This window comes from Argentina anserina, chromosome 3 (genome assembly GCF_933775445.1).
Source record: "Argentina anserina chromosome 3, drPotAnse1.1, whole genome shotgun sequence".
Taxonomy (NCBI): Eukaryota; Viridiplantae; Streptophyta; class Magnoliopsida; order Rosales; family Rosaceae; genus Argentina; species Argentina anserina.
The window spans coordinates 31,245,092-31,259,427 of NC_065874.1; the positions used below are offsets into that span (position 1 = coordinate 31,245,092).

Here is a 14,336-nt window from a genome sequence, read left to right on the forward strand (position 1 = left end):
TGGATTACAATCTCATCCACCATAGATGTAAGGATAAAAAAAGGCAAAAATGCCGATTTGCACTCTAAATTTGGTAATAATTATCAATTTGCATTCCGAATTTATATTTGAGTCAATTTATCTCATAAACTTGGTAAAAATTGCCGATTTGCATCATATCCGTTAAATTTAATGTTTTCCATCCAATTTTAAGTCACATGTCATGCATTTGAGAAGCAGTATTATCATTATATATTTATTCATATTTAATAATGAAATAAATTAATAAAATTACTTAAGTGGAACACTTGCTACAATGTTTTTTTTCGGAAATATGTTATTGATTTATATATTTATTATTTTACGTGATATGGTATGTTAAAAAATATTAGAAAAATATAAATAAATACATTGAAAATTAAAAATAAATGTTTGTTATGGGAGAATTACTATTCTACTATTGTGTGTGTCTTAACTTTATTAGGTTTCCTGTTAGAGATAGATTCACATCTCTGTAATAGATTAGGATTCCAAACCTTATGTGATTGTGGTTATGTAATGTCTATATATATGTCACATTATCAATCAATAAACGGTTACATTATGTTCTATTATGTCGTTATTATTCTCGTTTCGTTCCTCTTCCAACAATATGTACATATAAATATATATATATATATATATACACACAACATAATATATTTGAATGGGTGGGTATGTTGAATATATAATTCAAAGTAGGGTTAAGTATGTAGAAAAAAGATGTAAATGATGCATGATGAAATAACTGTATCTTTATTGAATGATATGAGGTTCTATATATAGGCATTATAAAACCACAATCATGTAGGATTCAGAGTCCTAATCTATTACAGAGATGCTAATCTATCTCCTAACAGGAAACCTATTAGGTTAAGACACACACAATGGTAGAATAGTAATTCTCCCGGAACAATAAATAACTAATTTGATTAAAAAATAATCATCATTTTAAAGAATATTTTTATTTATTTTTAAGAAAAATATAAATAGAAAATAACAACATTACCTCTTATGTGCATGATATGTGACGCAAAATTGGATAGAAACAATTAAATTTAACGAATGAGGTGCAAATCGGTAATTTTTACCAAGTTTAGAAATAAATTGACTCAAATACAAATTCGAGGTACAAATTGACAATTTCAATAAAATTTAGAGTATATTTTAGTAATTTTTCCTAACAAAACAACCGAAGACAACCGCATTCCTATTTTTTGAGGAGCTTAACTATAAGGAAAACAGCTTCAATGAAAATCCAAACTCGATCACCTGATGACAATATTTTGAGTAACCCCAGTAAGGCTTAACTGAATTTCTAAACTCCATCATCCGATGACTATGTCTAGTAGGCTAGTTGCCCCAGTAAGACCGTAAGGCTTCACCTAGGACATTTTTTGCATCCATCGGATCAGAAAACGCCACTGCGTTGGTTTCGACAAACTTCAGCATCAACTTCAGTATGGAATCCAACAGTGGCCACAAATCAATGAAATTATCCTTCATAGTAATCGGGTTCGAAACAATGGAGATGTTGTCAACCACCTCACGCAGCTTCGCTATCTTTTCATCAAAAAAAGAGCTTGGATTGCACAAGCTTTGCCTTGCAGCAATCGGAAAAGTGCATAGCCCGATTAAAGGAATTGGTTGCCATGTTGGACAAGGCTTTGAGAGAATCTTGGACCTTGGCTTTGACCCATTGAAATGCTTCGCTCATTTTTCCCATTACCATGTCCATTTTTTCCTTGCAGAAATCGGAAAAGCGCATAGCCTGATTAAAAGGAATTGGTTGCCATTTTGGACAAGGCTTTGAGGAAATCTTGGACCTTGGCTTCGGGCCATAGATATGCTTCGCTCAGTTTTTCCATTACCATGTTCACTATGCCAGGAGTGTTCCCCACGGAAATTTGTTATAACGGTGAGTTGCAAACACGAGGAGCAACTCTATGAATTAATGCAGCGGAACTAATCCATTAGAATCTACTAACGACAACTTTGAATTCATAAGAGTATGGTTTCTCGAATCCGCGAGAAGTTCTAGAATCCACTAGAAATATTGAGAGAACTCAAAAGTTTTATAATATAAAATGTGTCTCATATGGCCACAAGAGGTAGCTTAAATACTAAAACGAAACCCTGGGACACTAATAAAAGTCTAATCAAGCCCATGGGTTAAAATAAAATAAAATCCAAAATAAATAACTTCCAAAATAAAATCGGAAAACACTAAAAACTGTTTTTGAGGGTTTAAACGACGTCGGATGCCCGAAAAAAACACCCACGTCGTGACAAAGCAACGAGTTTGGTTTCTGGCGCCGTTCCCGAAAATGTATCATTTGTCCTATTCTGAGCTCATAGCCTAAACATAAACAGTATCGACCTTCCCTTTCTTGCGTCGGTCCATTTGCTCTTCGATTCTTCGTGCCCTCTGTTCTACCTCATGAATGATGGATGGTATATAGAACTATCAACTATAATTCAAGTAAAATCTTTGTATTTAGATTTGTTTCATGCAATACTGGTCTGATAGTTTAATGGCTATTAAATTCAAAGTGAACTAACAGTATTCAACCATTTAGCTTCTCCATGTCTAGAGAAACTGAAACATAAGGTATACCATGTATGTTCTTCTCGGGTCTCACCTCGCTACCTAAGAAACAATGCATGCCAATACAACTTATGGCAACTGATCCTTTGTCTCCAATTTCCTATTCCCTTCTCTATACCCTAATCAATTTTTGACATGTGTTCTGCCACGTAAACAGTCTAACAGCCTCCCTACCTCCGTTTGCATTTTTGAATTATTTAGGCAAAAACTCAATGGTTAAAAAAATATCAAAAGAAAGAGATGAATTGCATCTCCATTCTGAGACTAGATTAGATTCACATGGAATGTTGACTCAAAGTTTTCAATTTTTAAAGCCTTTAAGAGTTTTCAATTTTGTTCATGGTATGAGAACTGTGAAAATTGTAGCTGTGGATGACTTACGTGATTTCTGTTTCCACATTGTTTTTCTTATGATCATTTGGGTTCTTTGGATTTTGCTTGAAATCAAGTCTGTTGTATAGTTCTACCGTCCTCCTCCAGGGAAATCCAGATCTTTCTTAAAGAAAGAAAGAAAAAAAAAGGAAGAAGACCCAGACCAATGGAGTTAGCAAGAACCAAATAGTGAATTGATAAGTTCATTGATCTAGAAGTTAGATATCATTACAATTCTTGTTACGGATATCACAACTCAAAATTCAGAATTTCAACCATGTCTCATGAAGGGCCAACGAGAATGAGTTTAACCACAATCATATGGTTTTTCAAAATCTAACGAGGGAAATAAAGCTATAAAATAGTAAGATTTTACATATCTTTTTAGCAAGGACAACACCGGAAGAATCTGGGTGGATCATAGAGCAAAATGACTTTGATGGAGAAGATTGTGTATCGGCTTTTTTTATTTTTCAAAGAAAAAGGGGTTAAGAAGTTTCATTTCAAAAGAAAAGAAAAAAAGACCACGTTAATAGGGTTAATTGACTGTTAACTCATCACATGTGGCATGACACATGTCAAAAATTAATTAGGGTATAGGGAAGGGAATAGGAAATTGGGGATAGAGGATCAGCTGCCACGACTTATTAAGCCTCATAAATTAAAATGATCAAGTCCCAACCTTCCACATAAATGAGAGCCTGACCCTTCCACTTCACAGATTAGATCCAGGCACAGAATTAAAACAATTTAAACATTAACACCATTCAAGGAAAAATCAAATCAAAGAGCTCCTAGCTTCTGATAATTTCCATTGCATCGACGAGCAACAGAAAAATTGCAAGCTGCTAATTAGTTCTACCTTTCCTAATTCATGTCAGAAACAGTGAAACCCTAGCCTTGAAGCAGAAACAACACAAAACATGGGTCCATTTCACAACCAATTGTGACCGGCATGTCATCATTCCAGAGAAAAAAAAAATCACTCAAAATCAAAATCAAACACAGAAGGTAGATTAAGAATGAATGGAGATTGATTATGTCACTAGAATACATATGTCCTACAGTATGGATAGAATTAAGAGATTTAAGTTTCATTTTAACTATATTTGCTGGGTGTATTCACCCAACTCTGCAAAGAGTGACATAATACCAACGTGTTGAATTAATTAGTTCATCAAAGTTGGGCTGCAGCAAGGCAAATGTTTTCATAGATTACATTAAAAGTTCCATCTTTCTTTCTTTCCTTTCTAAACTACAGTGTGATAGTAATCCTTTCATATGGGTAGATGATCTATTGAGAGACAAATACATGACCTCCTACTTGTATCATGGATAACTCTAAGCTCACCTTTTAGTCACTTGGATTTGATTTTGAAAGGGTTGGTTTACACTTTACACGATATTGTTCAAATGCTAGAACAATATATATGTCACAAGCTTAGCTAGGCACCTTCCTCTGAAAAGTTAGACATGTAGTGCTTGCAATGATAGTTATGTTACTGTGGTAGTTTGTCACCATGTGCATGATACATATTTTGAGATGACATAGATGTCCAGGGTTTTTGTTTAGCCCACGTTGGATAAGCAGGGCCTCTTCTTCTTTCTTATGTTTTACTCTTGATTCTTCAATAATTAATGGATAGCTAATTTGATATCTATTAAGTCACAGTGTTGATGTATTTTACTTCTCCAGGTCATGACAAGCTTAAAATGTTCATGCTTAACACAACTTACTAAGCCTCATTAATGAAAATTAATTGATGTGTTACAAACTCACAATCCTATTCGTTCTTCAAAATTAGAACTTATTGATGTGGTTACTGGTTAGGCCGATTACTGATGGGTCGTAACCAAGATGCTCCAATAATAATTGACAAGAACAATCCAAGAAAGAACAAGGATAGATAACGCCCCAGAAAACGACCCACCCACTTCACATACTCCCACGCTTGATTCGTTTATTTGGGCGATACCTGCGACAGAGAAGGTTGATGCTTATGCATCACCGCAAATCCACAAAATCAAAACAATTTGAACCATCTGCAACAAATGTTTTTGCGAAAGCTATAGATTCACAGTTGGAGACTATGACCATTTACAAAATAAACCTGTCATTACTCTTTATTTTAGCTTAAGGAAGCAACACATTCCATGATCTCAGCTATGCGGACTGCCTGCAGTAATGGATCCGCAGACACATGATCATATTACAAAATGGGAAATGAAATATAAAATTGTCTTACTTCCGCAGATGTATCATGTATGAACATGAAAGTGCTAAATATCTCAAACTGCGTCAATGAAAGACTATAAGAGTTAACATCCTAAAATGTAGAGTTCTCATCCTAGAATCACAGACCAACGAGATCGGCGGATTTGAGAACACAATCTAACGGAAATAAATTGATACTAGGGGTATGTCAATGTCGTTGTCCTCATCATCCTCGCAAGCAACAACGACATCCAAGTGGCAACGATATGGAGGGATTTCCGCCTTCGCCACATCCTTGGCCAGATCAACCACCTTCTTGTCCATTCGGTCTTTGTGTCGAGCAAACATGCTGTTAAAAAGCAGAGAACTTCCACACGAAATGCTATAAGCATTCAGCCCCTTATCCTTAAGCCACTGAAGAAGATCCCTCAGAGTAGGGTTGCCCCTCAGGATCCACCTATCCCACACAGTCCATTTCATGTCCTGGTGCTTGATGACCTTGGGCGGAACCGGCTCAGCCATGGAGAACAGAGGTAGTGCTAGGTTTGCAAATGTATTCCTGTAGTCTTCCAGTTTGTGACCGCCATCTAGTACCTTGTAAAGTTCCAAGCACACAAGTCCTGTGGCCATTGCAGTGGAGGTTGCAATTGCAGGGATTATCCTACCAGCAATAAACTTGGCTTTCAGCTTGTCCACCTCAGGAATGCTGTAATTTCTAGCCCTCATATTGGCAAGCCCAGCTATCATATCCATATGGTAATTGGTATCATCATCCTGCAAATGTATCAAGCACAGTATGAAAAAAACGAAGGTATGTCCCAGCTTGAAGTGCCTGAATATAAGTTGCTAATAAAAAATCTACATCCATTTGTCTTGCTTTGAAGGGCATGTTCCCCTCTTTTTGTTCGGTAAGGTGTAAACTGTACATACTCATTACCTTAACCTATTGTCTATGTTTAATTTTCAAAACAATACCCCCTATAATCAGAATCACCGGATTAATCAGCTTATTAGATTACACTATAAAACAGGATAGAGCAATACCTTCTCGAATTGAATTGGTTTCATCCTGAACCCTGGTGGGAGTTTCTCTCGACAATGCTCTAACTTGATAATCAATTCGTTAATAACCTGCGCATCATCTATGGATTGAGGTGTTAGATTGGTGGCCTTATCATCTGTTACTATTTTGGCATCTTTCTTCGGCTCAAAGTCTGGGACTTCAACTTTCTCAACAGCTTCAGACAACTTCTTAGAATTCCTAACCCAGTCAGGGATTGGGATCCCAAATGTCTCTGCCCTGAGTATGGACGCTGCCATAACAAAATGGAGATGACCAGGATCAGTAGCTGAGAACTGCAGTGCACGGGGGAAACGCTTAGGGGCAGACCAGAATGGAGCCCCAGTACTAGTTGCAGCATCTTCAGGGAAAGTATATGTCAGCTGTTTCACCCGGTTGGAAAAATAATCTTCAAACCTGCATAAGACATGCAGAGCACGTATAAAAAATTAATCAAACAAAACAGATAATAATTCACTACTCTAAAGAAATATGAGGTGCAAGATAAAAGATAAAAAGGTGCATTGTCTAAGAATTTACTTGAGGCGCGCCCAGGCAATACAAGCTTGGAATGTTTCACATCTTTCTCTGGCAAGGCACTCAAGAACACGCTCCAAGGTATCCCTGGCCTGTGCATCCCCAGCACTACTCATTGCGGTGGTATATTCACCTGGCTTGGATAAAAATGCATTCACTTCAGCTGGAGTTTTCTCAAGCAAACCCTCAAACTCAGATCGAGCCCATGTCAAGCAGTGGTCAATGTTGTGTGGAAATGAGTGCACAGTACACATGGGGGCTTGTTTCTCTGGAGGATCTCTAGAGGCACCATAGTTTTCTGTTAGGTGAGGAATTACCATCTGAGTGTTGCATTTTGCACCAAGTGTACCCGACTCAAGAAGTGCCTTCTGGAAATATAAGCATCTCTGATCAACATATAACCTGGCATTGACATTATCCAGTGCATTAATAACAACACTTAAATTCTCCCAGTAGGTATCATCAAACACATTCTCAGTTTCCGGGCCAACTCTATTCTGCAGAGCTACAGTATTGAGACTGGAATTTATTGATGCAGCAGCAGAAGCAGCAACTGTCGACTTTGCCTGCCCAATGTTCCAATCACGGAAGAGGAACTGCCTACTGAGGTTACTCTTCTCAATCACATCATCATCGGTGATTGTTAGCTTCCCCTGGTTGCCACATGCAACTCCCATCAGGGCAACATTTTTCAACAACTCACATCCGAGTGCACCAGATCCAACCATAAATACTTTGGTATCCTCCAGTTTCTTCTGTAGCTTTGACCCAAAAACTGAAATCTGTGCATCATAACGGCTATTTAACGGTTTCAAATCATTGGAATCCAGTGGCTCCGTTGGAAGTGATTCTACCGAGTCAAAGTAGAAGAACTGTAGGAACAAGTTAAACACTAGATTAATATGCCAGACAAAATAACAAATGTGAATAAAAATCTAGATGGTCAAATTTCAGATGAAAGTTAGAAGCAACTCTTGAAATAATATCACATTACAAATTTTGTATACTGAAAAAACGCCAGTGTGTGTGTGTGTGTGTGTGTGTGTGTTGTGAACCCTTGTCCACACAAATATGGACCCTCAATGTATTGCACACATGGGCATAGAAATTAAAGCATATTCAACTCTCTTGTTGTGAAAGAATGTACACTGACCTGGAAGAGTGGATGAAACTTTCCAGAACAAGCTTTTACAACCTCTTGACCAACAATCCCACCAAACATGGCAGCCATGGGATTCAGTACAGCCTTTGCACCAAAGGCGAAGTGGCGCAAAAGTTTTGGATTAAGATCATCCAGCCTGCCATCTCCCAGCTTATCATTAACGTTACTAGCAACAGATATAAGCTTCTGAGCATCCTCTTCTGAGCCAGCAACAGGGAATCGTCCCAACTCAGAAACAAATTTGTCTAGTGCTTGAAATGCCAAGTGTAGGAGAGGAGGACGATCAAACTTGGAGAAATCACTAAGAAGAAAATCACCAGGATTATTGAGTGCTTCCCTCAATGGCTTGAAGTTCAACACTTTTGGCTGCTTTGCTTGAGTGACAATGCCACCTTTCTCATAGTTACCAAAACCTGAGGTATCCTCCTCCAGAGTAAATGAGTAAGCCCTAGCATTTTTTATCTTTCTTGGCTTTCCATCATTCAGTTCCGTCATTCCATGAACTTCTGAGAACACAACAAGATCCCCATCCTGAAATTCAAGTCTTTCATCATCGACACATGACACAAGAGCAGGGTTGTCGTTGCTGACTGATGCAATAATACCCGTGTGTGGTTCCTCCCCATCAACATCAAAAACAGTGAATTCAGGTCCAAAGTCGCAAAATACTGACCCAAAAAGGCCTCTGACTTCGGTTCTTATGAAGGCGATTGGCGGCTGATGATTATGGCAATAATCATTGAATTCTATAGCTTTCTCATAACTGATATCGGTGAACACAACAGCCTAAAATGACAGAAATAAGTAATTGTCTGTACAAAACTATAAGCAGAATAGCAAAGTTAAATCAAGCAAACAAACATGTGGTTTTTACAGGCCTTGGCCAGATACAGGCATTTACTTTTATCAATTAAGGCCGCTTGTCCACACTCAAAATGTGCAATACTTTATCAAAGCGTGTATAACTTAATGACAACACACCTGGAAATCAGAAAGCTGCTCCTTTGTCAATGGAGTTGTCAAGGTATGAACAACCACAGCATTGTTGAGTTCCTGCAACTTCTGAACAGAAGCAAGTGCCCTGTTCTTACCAACATCATCCTCAGTAAAAACAAAATTGCTGGACAAGTCCCAAAGCTCCACAGTCCCTTCATCATGCAAGGTCACAGACTTCACACCAGCAAGAATGAGATTTTTGGCTGCACGAAGCAAAAATTCACATATAAAAGAAAAAGGTGAGCACAAGCAAAGGAATACACACGCACATGACTCCTCCACATTTTAATTCTGTTCTACCTCATTATCAGTAATCACAAAACTACACGAAAATGATCAACAAAACCAAATTGACATGTAACATCTTATCATTGCATCAGTCTCATCAAACAAAAACAGTGATAACAAAACTACACAAATATGATAAAACTGTTGTCGTACCAATCTCAGCTCCGAGGCCCTGTATCCCCGAGATCAGGACATTCGATGCGAACAGCCTCCTCATAGTCTCCCGGCCGTAGACGGCAAGCTGCCTGCTGTGGAGATCCTCATCGATATCACCGGCGTTGGAGTCTCCCAAAGCCATGATCGGCACTTCGTTCTCAACCGCGCTCCCGCTACCGTTCCTGCTGCTACTATTCACCGCCGCCGATTCGGCACCACCTCCTCCGATCTTAAGCTTCTTAATCAAAGACGCAGAGGCCGAGCTGGTACTAGTAGCTGTGTTGCTGCTTACGTCACCTTCTTCTTCTTCTTCTTCTCCTTGACAAGCTCTCTTTCTAGGAAGCATATAGTGCAGTGAGCTGCTGAACACGCCACAAAACCCGACGATCACCGAAACAACCAAACACAAAACAACAACAACCGGTAGGAAAGGCGAATCGGCGCCGGAGTAGCTTCGGAACGCCAATCCGGCAAAGATCGGCGCCGAAATAGCTACAGCAACCCCCCACCCCCACCCCCAAGACCCTAACCCTAATCTGACCATTTCTTTTTTTTTGATTCCAGATTAAACCAAAACAAAAGCAATCGTATTAATTTAATTGTGAAAAAAGTAGAGGAGGGATTAAAGAGAGACGTACCGATTAGGATTGTGAGGAGGAGAAGATTGGAATCTTTTGTGATGCTTGGATTGGATTCTTTGTTTTTGGGGGTTGTGAGGGGGAAAGAGTGAGGCTGGGTTTATGGGGAGGGAGGTGGGAGGAGGGTAATAAGGGAATTAAGAGAAGTTTCAGATTATGGGAAGGGGGTTTTTGGGAGCTTTGGACAGGTGGTTGTTGAGGACGGTGTCTGTGTAATATACTATTATCGACCTCCGCTGACCTGCTGTAGGGAAGAGAGAAGAATCAGATGCCGTGGGCGTTGTTGGAGACTTACATGCAACGTCGTCGTTTTGTCTTGACCATGAACTTTCTATTTCAACTTTTACTAGCCCTGTCCTGTGGTCTCGGAGAGTAATCTTTTTTTATATACAAAATAGTGGCCTATTGAGTTAACACTCGGAGGCATGGTTGGGCATAAAAAACGGAAATCCCGATCCCGTCTCGAAATTCATAGGGACGGGACGGGACGGAGGTTTAAAAACGTTCGTCCCATCTCGATCCCGTCCCGCTTCATTCTAGTGGGATGGGACGTGGGACGAATAATTTATATCCCGTTTCGTCCCGTCCCGTCCCACATTTAATGAAAACTTAAAAATTCTTATATATTTGTATCAAAATGAAACTAATTTATGTTCTTAATAACTCTAAAATTATATCAACTCAAATAATGGGTCCGGTTCCTGGGACATTAGTTTTGACACTAATTTTGACACCGTTTTCTGACCATCAGATTTTAAAAGTTTCAATGGTCTAGATCAATTGCAACTATGATGTCAACTTATAAAAACTGATGTGGCAGAGTGACGTGGCATTATCAAATTTTATAACAATTCAAATTAATCAAAAAGAAGAATAATTCAGAATCTCAAATTCTATAAACCTGTTTGATAAAAAAGAAGGAAAAAAAACGCGAAAGAACCCAGATGCATATGAAGAACACAAACCCAGAAGAAGAACACAAACCCAGATAAAGAATAGAGAAGGATACAGAGCAGCATTCAAACCAATAAGTTGAAACCATCTTCACCGACTCCAGGCACAACTTTATACTTTCGACAAAGTACAGGTAAGCTTATCTTGTTTCTTTGGTCAGAGTTTGTATAGGCGTGTTAAGGTTTATGGTTTATAGTATTTGGTTTTGAAGATTAGGGAAACGAAACCAAATTCCATAGAGAGTATGATTGTTTTGTCCATGAAACGATATGGCATGAAAGAGATTTTATAATTGGGTTTTTCCATAGTCTTGGTCTATGAAAGGTTTATAATTTGAGCAAGTTGATTAGAATACACAGATGCTAAGTTGAGATTGAGCTCGTAAGAGAAATATATGGACAAAGGTAGTAAGTCTTGATGATTCGTATTATACAATAGCAGTTCCTTTAACTCCTTTCACATTTGATATATATACCCTTCTGGCAATCAGATTGTATAATTGTGTTTTTATCAAACTTGTCTACATTATGTTGTCTAATTATACTTAGATATACTCAGATTGTATACATGTGTGGTTATGCAATTTGTTTAATGAATATTTATGATCATGTAGTGTTCAGGTTGGCATGGAATCAATGGATTTGGCTTCAGAAGATGACAATCTTGGATGCTCGTTGAACCAAGAGTCCAGTGATAAAACAAGTGATCACCATTCTGAAAAGAAAGAAGACTCAAAACTAAAATCTCCTTATGTTGGAATGTTTTTCGAAACATTGAAGGAGGCCGAACAATATTATGAAGATTACGGTCGACAAGAAGGTTTTTGGACTCGTATCCGAAGTTCATCAAAGTATAGATCACAGTCAAGTGAAGTGACAGGTAGATTATTTGTTTGTGCACATGAAGGTAAACATGTCATGCAAACTGAAAAAGAAGATGATCTGGAAGAGAAAGACGAGAGAGCTGAGAGTGATGAGGCAGAAATATGTGATATACAGGTTGAAAAGAAGAGGCGTAGAAGTTGTTCAACTGTAAAGTGTGGGTGCAAGGCTAATATGCGAATTCTTCATGACAAATGGACAAGAAAATGGAAAGTTTCAGTTTTCAGTGACATCCACAACCATAAAGTAGTGTCACCAGCTCGAAGAATGATGATGAAGTCAAATAAACATATGCCTGATGCAGCAAAAGATTTAACTAAAGCTTTTCAGAGAGAGAACTTGCGAATCAGTAAAGTTCCTTCAATGTTTGGCGGTGCTCATAGTACTGGTTTTGACAATAAGGACTGCTATAATCATTTAAGGAACATGAGGCACAAAGAGTTGGAATATGGAGATGCATAATCGGTCCTCAATTACTTTAGAAAAAAGCAAGCAGAAAATCCGCATTTCTTTTATGCTATTCAGTGTGATGAAGATGGTAGAGCTACTAACTTTTTTTGGGTGGACTCTAGATCAAGGATGGCGTATCAGTATTTTGGGGATGTAGTGACATTTGATACAACATATCGGACAAACAAGTATGATATGCCTTTTGCACCTTTTACTGGAGTTAACCATCACTTCCAATCCATACAATTTGGATGTGCACTTTTGCAAGATGAGACCGAGTCAACTTTTCAATGGTTATTTGAGACGTGGCTTGAAGCTATGGGAGGTCGGCATCCATTATGTATTATCACTTACCAAGATTTGGCAATGAAAGGAGCAATTGCTAAGATTTTTCCTGCTACTCGTCACCGCCTTTGCATTTGGCATATAAAGAAGAAGTTTGGTGAAAAGTTGTCACATGTATATTATAAGAAGTCCAACTTCAAGACCGGCATGAAAAAGTGTATATGGGCAACATACAAGGTAGAGGATTTTGAAGAGCAATGGAAAAAGTTAATTGAGGAGCATGATTTGGGACCGAATGAATGGCTACAACAACTCTATGAAATCCGTGAATCCTGGGTTCCAGTATATAATCGCGGTACATTTTTTGCTGGAATGAATACTACAGGGCGTAGTGAAGGCACCAATACATTTTTTGACGACTTTGTTACATCAACAACAAATCTAAGAGAGTTTGTTGTTAAGTATGAACAAGCCTTACAGAAGATTGTTAGAAGGAAAAGTAGCGAAGATTTTACATCAGAGCATAAATATCGTATTGTGGATGATGACGATTTTCTTTTGAAACATGCAGCACAGGTGTATACCAGAAATATGTTTGAAAAATTCAAGAGCGAATGGACTAGAGTCAAACGGCTTAAAGTTGAAGAAAGGGATTCTGACGACCAGTTTCATAGATACTCAGTGATGAAGAAAATTGGTAACCCGCAAAAGTTTTTGGTGGAGTTGAATTTACAAACACATGAGGGTAAATGTGAATGTCAAAATTTTGAATTTGTGGGAATAATTTTCCGGCATATTATGAAAGTGTTTGTTCGTCAAGACATTGATACAATACCGTCCCACTTTATTCTTTCAAGATGGAAACAAGGAGCAAATAAATTTAGAGTTACGGATTCTGAAGCCTTGGTACAGAATGATGGTAAAGAACAATCGGAAGCATTGAGATTCAGTCACATGTGTCGGAGAGCCACTCAACTAGCTTGTTCTGCTGCGCCTTCTAATGAAGCCTACACAATCTACATGGGTGGTTTAGATGAATTGTCAAAAAAAATTTCAGAGCTCAATAAGGTGTCACAGGAAGATGTTATGGAGTCTCAAGATAATGTTTTGCAAGATGAAGGAGCAGATAAATGTACCAGTAAGTCTTCAGAGCTATTGCTTCTAGATCCAAATATCTCAAAGACTAAGGGTAGAAAGAAGGATGAGAGCAGCAGAAGAATAACAAATGGTTCTAAGAGAATTAAAGGTGGTATGGAGTTGGCTCAAAGCAAAAAAAGAAAGTGTACAATGTGCCAACAACCAGGACATAATAGGCTTACTTGCCCATTGAATCCAGATGCAAAAAGAAAAACAGCTGTTTCTTCAAATCAAAGTAAGTTAGTTTTTCTCTTCTTTGTATTTATCAGATCTTATAGTTTCACTATAAATTTTGATAGTTACTAACACGTACAGTTGCCTTAATTTGTATTTGTAGAAAGCAAAAATATGCAAGAATCTGCCACAGTTTCAGATGAGAATGAGGAAGATTCGGATGAGGAGGATTCAGACGAGGAGGAGGATTCAGATGAGGACAATGAAGACTAAATTTACCGCCTCAATATTGATATTTTTTCTTCTTTTTGTTGACTACCATCGTTAGTGTTGGTTAATTTTGCTACTGTGCAAGAGGATTTGTTACTGAGACTTGTATCCTGTTTTCGTTTTTATAAACCTAAA

At 38.1% G+C, this 14,336-nt stretch overlaps 3 protein-coding genes across 3 annotated transcripts; 2 read left to right on the forward strand and 1 right to left on the reverse strand.

Moving 5' to 3' along the window:
• Window positions 1-5,095: 5,095 nt before the first annotated feature.
• On the reverse strand, window positions 5,096-9,958 carry LOC126786341 (ubiquitin-activating enzyme E1 1). The gene is made up of 6 exons (XM_050512135.1): window positions 9,410-9,958; window positions 8,954-9,171; window positions 7,964-8,758; window positions 6,814-7,682; window positions 6,258-6,690; window positions 5,096-5,987 (listed from the first exon to the last, which is right to left on the reverse strand). Exons 1-6 carry the CDS (start codon window positions 9,954-9,956, stop codon window positions 5,391-5,393), a joined length of 3,459 nt encoding a protein of 1,152 aa, XP_050368092.1. The 5' UTR covers window positions 9,957-9,958; the 3' UTR covers window positions 5,096-5,390.
• Window positions 9,959-11,639: 1,681 nt separating this feature from the next.
• LOC126787483 (protein FAR1-RELATED SEQUENCE 5-like) lies at window positions 11,640-12,347 on the forward strand. Its single transcript, XM_050513360.1, has one exon. It carries the CDS (start codon window positions 11,640-11,642, stop codon window positions 12,345-12,347), a length of 708 nt encoding a protein of 235 aa, XP_050369317.1.
• Window positions 12,348-12,464: 117 nt separating this feature from the next.
• LOC126787484 (protein FAR1-RELATED SEQUENCE 5-like) lies at window positions 12,465-14,204 on the forward strand. Its single transcript, XM_050513361.1, has 2 exons — window positions 12,465-13,992; window positions 14,095-14,204. Exons 1-2 carry the CDS (start codon window positions 12,465-12,467, stop codon window positions 14,202-14,204), a joined length of 1,638 nt encoding a protein of 545 aa, XP_050369318.1.
• The last annotated feature ends 132 nt before the right edge of the window (window positions 14,205-14,336 follow it).